Source organism: Oratosquilla oratoria, chromosome 1 (assembly GCF_046742065.1).
Source record: "Oratosquilla oratoria isolate Oo_2021 chromosome 1, ASM4674206v1, whole genome shotgun sequence".
Classification (NCBI taxonomy): Eukaryota; Metazoa; Arthropoda; class Malacostraca; order Stomatopoda; family Squillidae; genus Oratosquilla; species Oratosquilla oratoria.
Window position 1 is genome coordinate 99,349,980 of NC_134777.1, and position 7,500 is coordinate 99,357,479.

General features: G+C 49.5%; 1 protein-coding gene across 1 annotated transcript; it reads right to left on the minus strand.

The window, feature by feature from the left end:
• Positions 1-3,368: 3,368 nt before the first annotated feature.
• On the minus strand, positions 3,369-5,334 carry LOC143029087 (uncharacterized). The gene is made up of 2 exons (XM_076191496.1): positions 4,312-5,334; positions 3,369-4,196 (listed from the first exon to the last, which is right to left on the minus strand). The coding sequence occupies exons 1-2, from the start codon at positions 5,332-5,334 to the stop codon at positions 3,369-3,371; spliced, it is 1,851 nt and encodes a 616-aa protein (XP_076047611.1).
• Positions 5,335-7,500: the final 2,166 nt, after the last annotated feature.

Consider the following 7,500-nt stretch of genomic DNA (forward strand, 5'->3'; position numbering starts at 1 on the left):
TTTTACCGCCGTGTATTTAGCATTTTCCAGCACCCCCTAATATCTATTTCAGCATCCCTGGGGGTACTAGCATCCTAAGTTAAGAAACACTGACATATGATAAGATATTGATCATAAAAATGAGACCCTAATTCGGTCCAACCTAACCAGAGATAGATTTCGTCAAAAGAGTGAGTTCGTTGGATATGACGACAGTGGAGGGAACGTGTGTGCTTATATAGTAGTCAAACGGAAGTGGTATACGTGACAACAAGGAGGGAGGGAGCAACTAAACTGCTCAGTTCCAGAAAGCCGGCTCTGACGTCAGATAGTCAATAGGCCGTACCCTTGCTCGAAATCGCTTGTGAGTGGACCGGAAGTATTTTGAGAAGGCACTTAGGACTAACTGCTCTGGAAGAAGCCGGCTCCGACGTCACATACTCAATTGTCCGTTTTGTCTTGGTGGAATGCGTTTGCGGTTCAACTGATGTGTACAAGACTTGTGATAGGTATTTTTATAATTTTGATAACATACATAAGATTGCATATATCAATGGTGCAGTTTGCACTCACATACGAACATACAAATAGGACTACAAAAAATATTGTACATAATACATTATACATACATACATACATATACCAAAGGCTTTTTCCCCCTACATGGGGGGTAGCCAATAATACATTATGGCCAATATATGATATATAAGCATTTGCATACATGGGTAAAAATGGAGAAAAAGGAAAACATTCATTCAGATAATAACATAGAAGTGATATTATGTTACACTTCCAGCGTTTGAAAAACTTTTCATATTCTATTTGAGAAGCGAAGTTCAAGAAAGAGCGTCCGCTAACATCGTAGATGTCTTTTATATGGTGGATCGTTATATCGAAAGGTTGGAGAAATAGGCTCCAACGTCTGAGTCTTGGATTCTTGTTCTTCATGGTCTTCAAAAAAAAAAAAAAAAAAAAAAAGTCAAGGGATTGTGGTCAGAATATACTTGAGGTGTGGTTTTGAATAAATCTAAGTAGACTTCAAAATGGATAGGGGCCTGGATCAATTTGAGCTTCTACTTCTCAATGGCAGAGTAGTTCCTCTGTGTAGGTGACAGTTTTGTACTGGTAGGCGATGGAATGAAGATACCGAATTCGCAGGCATCGACTTGTAGACGAAAATATTGTTGGAAGTCGGGGGGGGGGGGGTCTTACAACTGCAGAGTTAGTGAGAAGTGACATTAGGTTTCTGAAGGCCATTTCACAGGCAGGAGTCCACTCGAAGTTGCAGCCTTTCTTCAAGAAGTCAGTCAAGGGTTCTGGTACATCTTAAAAATTAGGACAGGAATGACGATAATAGCCACTCATTCCCAGGAAACGACATATCTCTCTATGATTGGTGGGTGTACATCACTGATGGTCTTTGTCTTGGCATGTAGTGGAAACACTTGGAAATTTCCAACTTGAAATCCTAAGTAGGGGACTTTGGATGACCCTTCATCCGTGAGGAGATAATATGAAAGGGAGGAAAGGGTGGTGTGTGGGAAGGGTTGGATTTTTTTTCCGAAATTTGGGAGTGAAGTATCACTCCCACGGGCTTTGTTTGAGCCCGTGCGGTGGTGTTTATGTAAGACACACCTTGTGGAGAGGAGGTGGAATAGTGTAGCTAGTTAGAGGGTGATAGGGGGCAGTAGAAAGGAGAGGCTGCAGTTGTTAGAGCGGCGGCGGACGTTCTAGCAGCTGACGGAGCTCATAGGGGGTTTGGAGGCGGCAGAAGCGGCTCACAAGACCTTCAGGGGGAGCCGGTGGTCCCCGTCTGAGGAAAGAGGTGGCGGGGCAATAGCTCAGGTAGTGTTGGAGGTCGGCATTTTCTTCACGGCAGTGGTTGCACCGGCGGTCTTCCATGGTGCTCAGGGGATTAAGTTATCAGAAGCAACGGTCTTCAAGACGCAACCTGAAGAGCAGCTTTTCTATCCTGGGAGTGGAGCGGGGGAGGACTAGAGGTTCATATACTGTCACCTTTTTGTACCAACCCGCTCGTTGGGAGATCTGCGCTTCTTGCCTCTGTTGGAGGTGCCACTGCGTGCGTGCTAATGCCCTGGTTCTAATTTGGAGCTGGCTCATGCTGGGAGGGACCTGGACGTCGACACTGGCACTTTTGCGGGTTGTGGCAGCAGCTGCGTCTGCAAGGTCGTTTTCATGCACACCGACGTGGCTTGGCACCCAGTTGATGATGATATTCCGTCCTTCACGGTGTAATTTGTGCAGGAGCGCGATTATGTTGGTGAGGAGGTGGACATTATCTTCGGGCTCTGTCTGTTGCAAGCAGCTTATCAGGTTCAGAGTCAGTGTGGATGACCACGGAATTGGAGTGGGTTACAAGGGCATGTTCTAGGGCCCTCTGCATCGCCACGGCCTCGGCTTGAAGAGAGGACGCGGAGTCGCTGACTCTCCTGCCGAAGATGTGTCCATCAGTGACGAAGGCAGCTCCAGCCGTGTTTGGGCTGCGTTGTTCGACGGACCAGTCTGTAAAATATACGATATGGCCAGGTCGCGTCAGTGCCCGGATGCCGTTATTTGCTAATACACGCGCTTTGTCCGGGTGGCATGCGCCCTTTTTCCCCGGGAGTGACGTAAATTTAAAGGTCATGGGAGCCGGTGTCCACGGCGGCGGGCATTTGAAGTCCGGGTGGGATTTTGGAATACCCCCTCTCGAGGACAGGTTGCCGCAGTTGGAAGGAATCCAGGAGCTTGGCCGCGTGTGAGAGTCATGTGTTGGGGCGTTGCAGTGTGTCTGCGCGTGCAAGTGAGGAGTAGATGCCCCGACTTAGACCTGTCTCGTCGCGGGGGTGGAGTGCGCGGGCAACAAAGTCCGCCCCGAGCATTCTGATCCTGAGTTGGAGAGGAGGGAGCGAGGCTTCCCGCTGGAGGTTGAGAATTTTGTACCACCGTTGTGCTCCCAGGATAACTCTAGCCGGTTCATTCTGGCATGTCTGAAGCCTTTGGAGTTTGTCCGCGTCCACAGTAAGGAGAGCCGGGGCTGCGTAGTCGGCGATAGAACGCACCGCTTGTACGTAGTACGTGCGTAGGACTTGATGTGTGGCACCAAGTGCTCTTCCGCACATGGCCCTCATGACTGTGGTTCTGGCCGTCATTCTCTTTTTGAGGTAGGATATTTCACTGTTGAAGGTGAGGCCCTTGTCGAGCCATACGCCCAGGTACTGGAATCGTGTGACCCAGTCCAGCGCGAATCCCTGAATAACGAGGGGTTCCTTTCCCCGTCCGAGACCGAATGCCATGGCTTTGGACTTGCGAGGGGATATTTTGAGCCCGATCCTGACGCATTCCGCTGCGACGGCGTCGAGGCAGCGCTGTGCCCTGTCGTGGCATCGTTACTTCCCAGCAATGATGAGAGTGGCATCGTTACTTCCCAGCAATGATGAGAGATCATCGGCGTAGGAAATGATTTTGCACTCGTGGGGGAGGGGGAGCTTCAGTACATTGGAGATCAGCACGTTGAAAAGGGTCGGGCTGAGGACCCCTCCCTGTGGAGTAGCATTCTCTAGCACCGTGGGCTCCGACATGTGGCCTTGGAAGCGCACGCGCCCAGATCTGCGAGACAGGTAGTCGTCGATCCAGGTGAGAAGTCTTCCTCTCACACCTTTGCATGCGAGGGTGTCTTGGATAGCCAGAGGGGCTAGCTCAGAAGCCTTTTCCAGATCGAGAAAAATTGCGATGGAGGGCTCGCTGCTCACTGCTGCGAGAAGGGTGGCAATGCTGTGGGCCGTACCAGTGCCCTTGCGATAAGCATAGATATGGCCATGCAACGGATCTAGTTTCCATAGCAATCTGTTGAGTACCATCCTTTCTGCTGTTTTTCCCATACGGCTGACCAGGCTGATGGGGCGGTAGGCACCGGGTTCCTTGGGCCTGGGGATCGGTACTATTGTGGCCGTCTTCCAGGCTGTGGGCAGTCTCCCAGTTCTCGAGGACGCATTGATCACGCGGAGGAAGGCCTCATCTCCTGCAGGTCGGAGGTGTGCCAGCATGGAGTAGGTGACTCCGTCCTCGCCGGAAGCTGTGTCCTTGTCAGGTCTGGGGGCGGCCATGAGCTCTCCGATAGTGAATTCCTCGTCGGTCTCGTCCGTGTGGGCCATCATGTCCCCGACGTGGTGAATCCTTTCTTCCCGCAGCTGTTGTTGGGCGAGACCTGTTCGTGGCTACATGAAGTTTGCGCCAGAGCTCGGAGAGGGAGGTGTGGGCGTTGAAGCTCTCGCACCACTCGTGAAATTTGTTGACCCTGACACGCGTAGCCGTGGCATGCGCTTCACAAACGGCTGCTCGGAGGTTGGCAAGATTGACCTGCGTCCTGTTCCGTCTGAAGGCGCGGCGGAACATGTACACCCTGTGGTTAGCCTCTCTCATTTCCTCGTTGTAGTACCAGTGGTTCTTGTGCCTCCGGGTGGGCTGTCCCTGCAGTGGAATCGTATCTCTCGCGGCAGCGTGGAGGGCGGTTGAGAGGTCCGCCTCCAAGCTGTCAACGTCCCAAGTTGATGGGTTGTACTCAGTTGCCCAGGACGCCAGGGCGTTGGAGAAGAGAGGCCAGTTGGCCTTGGATGTGTTCCACCGCGTAATGTGTGGCACCACCGGTGGCGGAGCCACATCTCTTATATACGTGCATACGGCAAAGTGGTCACTGGTGACAACGGGGTGGACCTCCCATCTTGCGCGGGAGGAGAGAGTGGCAGCCACAAGGGTTAAGTCAAGCTTGCCTCCCCGTACATGGGTCGGGGAGCCGTCGTTCAGCAAGGCGATGTGGGAGGAGGAAGTCAGTGTATGGTGTAGGTGATTCCCTGCAGCATTGGAGCCCTGTGTGGATGACAGAGATGGGTGGTTAGCATTAAAATCCCCTCCGAGGATAAGGAGTCTGTCCCCAGCAAGGGTGCTCACTTCCCCAAGGTCCAGGACCGCGTGACGGCCCCTGTACAAGTTGTAGATGGTGAAGGTCTCATGGCCTCGTTGTACGAGAACCGCATGAGCCTCCACGCCATCACCACAGTATATGGGGTTGGTGTCTTCGCTGCAGGGTAGGCTGTCCTTGACGAGGACCATGCAGCCTCTCGTGGTGTCGCTGCGCAGTAAGGAGAAGGTGCGGTATCCCGGGAATCGCACTTCTTCCCTTAGTAGTGTTTCCTGTGGTACACGAATGATGTCGAAATCGTATTGCTGAGCGATAGCCAGTAGATATGATCTTTTGCGAAGGAACCCGTTAATGTTCCACTGAAGGACGCTCAGCTCAGTGTTATTGAAGAGAGGCATTATCGGTAACCTCTGTGTCCATGTCTGAGTCACTCTCATCGGAGGGTTTATTCTGAGAGTGGCCCAGGTGCCTGAAAGTTTCCCCGAACCATTTTACCATAATGGTTCTATACTTTCTTTCTCTTGTTGGAATTTCGACCTCGAGCCCTTGTTCCCTTCAGGGTCTGGTGCGTCTTCTGAGAGGTCGATGAGCTATTTCACGGTCGGTTCTGTCCATTGTGCCGCCCTATTGTGACATATTTGGCAATGGACTCCTTCGCGGCCCTTGGCTTTCTATAGCTGCCCTGGCAGCTGGGCCAACTAGCGGGAGAGCTCATCGTTCTCAGCTCTCAGGCGCTTCACGACCTCGCGAAGGTTCTCGTTCGTTGTGGACCCTGGGTGAAGCCTGCTTTCATTGAAGTCGAGGTCTTCTCTCTCAGCTGCCTGTCTCTCCTTCGAGGTCCAATGCGGAAGCCATACGTGCTCTTTTCATCACCCACTAGATCCTGGGGGAGGCCGAAGGGGATCTATGGGAGGAAGAGGAACCACCGTGGGCTCAGATGGGTGAGGAGGCGCAGGTGGTGCTAGGAGGTGGGTGAGTAGGCTGAGCAACCTCTTCGCCCTTTCTAACGCCATGGCTCTGCTTCTCTCTCCTGCCAACTAAGTACGTTTGTCAAAAAAGATAAACAACAAACAAACCAACCAACCAACGGCAGGGGTAAACTTCGAGGGCGAATAGTCATGTGAAAAGGCCTGACCAATTTACCTTATCCGATAGAGACAGAAAGAAAAAATAAAATGAAAGAGATTATTTATAGTGGCTTGATTAATTCATCAGTTAACACTCACAGGTACCTCAAAGCTGAATGAAATCGTCTAGAGTTAGACAGAATAAAATCCTTGAAGGATGATTGGGTGCAATGATTAATTAACGACCGGAGATCTAAATAAAATAAATACAATTGTCTGGCATCAGACACAGCAAAATCTTGAATATGAAACTGTGCTAGGATTATATAGAGTTTAATTTTGTCGCCAAGTAAAATTGGATGGCGGCAGACAAAACAAATGAACAAATGAACAACTAGTCAGTATCAGGGAAGGGTTTGTCCAGATAGGCTTATTTAGGGTTCCTTTTCAATGCGCAAGTGATCTACGTGGGATTAATCAAATTACCTGGCGGCAGCCAAAATGGATGCAAAAGGAGTAAATTGTAGTGAAAAGGTCATGATTAATGGTTAAGGATCTCACCTGTGCGTGCGCGTGTTTGTTTGTGTGTAGGTGTGTGTGTGTGTGTATGAATATATCTATGTGTGTGTATGTTTCTGTGTTTGTGTGTGTGTGTGTGTGTGTGTGTGTGTGTATGAATATATTTATGTGTGTGTATGTGTGTATGTTTCTGTATGTGTGTGTGTGTGTGTGTGTGATTCACCATTGTCTTGGATCAAGTGTTGGACTCGTGATCAACAGCTATTTCCCTCGCAGAAGAGAGCTCATAGCTTATATATGACCGATCTCTGTGTAATGCTGTGACCTTACACGCACACACACACCCAACTCCCCGTTCACGAGAGTTGGAGTAATGACTCCCAGCGCAGCGATACTGAATTTATTTCAGCCCCTGGGCGGGATTCGAACCCGGACCACCGTGGTGGCAGCCGGGAACTGTAACCACTGCGCTACAATGTCTGTATGTGTGTGTGTTTGTTTGTATATTTGTTTCTGTGTATGTGTGTTTTTGTATATTTGTATGTGTGTGTGTGTGTGTGTGTGTGTGGGTTGATGTGTATGAGTATGTTTATGTGTATGTGAATGTACATAAGGATGGGCATGTGAATATGAATGTGCATGTGTGTATTTACCTAGTTGTATTTTACGGGACGAGAGCTATGCTCGTAGTAACCCGCTTCTGTATCTCTCCGCATCCATTTTTTTTTTCTTCTTAAAATCTTGTATAGTTTTGGCACTCACTGTTTCCCCATTTAGTTTGTTCCAGACATCAATTACTCTGTGTGGGAATCTATTCTTTTTCAAATCTCCTCTGTAACTGTCCTTACTTAGGTTCTTCTCGTCTCCTCTTGTCTCTCTTCTGTCCCATTTTGATAAGTCATCTCTATGAAGAACTTCCATCCCTTTCATAATTCTGTAAATAGTCAGCAAATCGCCTCTTTTTCTTCTCTGTTCCAGTGTTGATAGATGTAATTTATATAAAAAAAAAAAAAAATC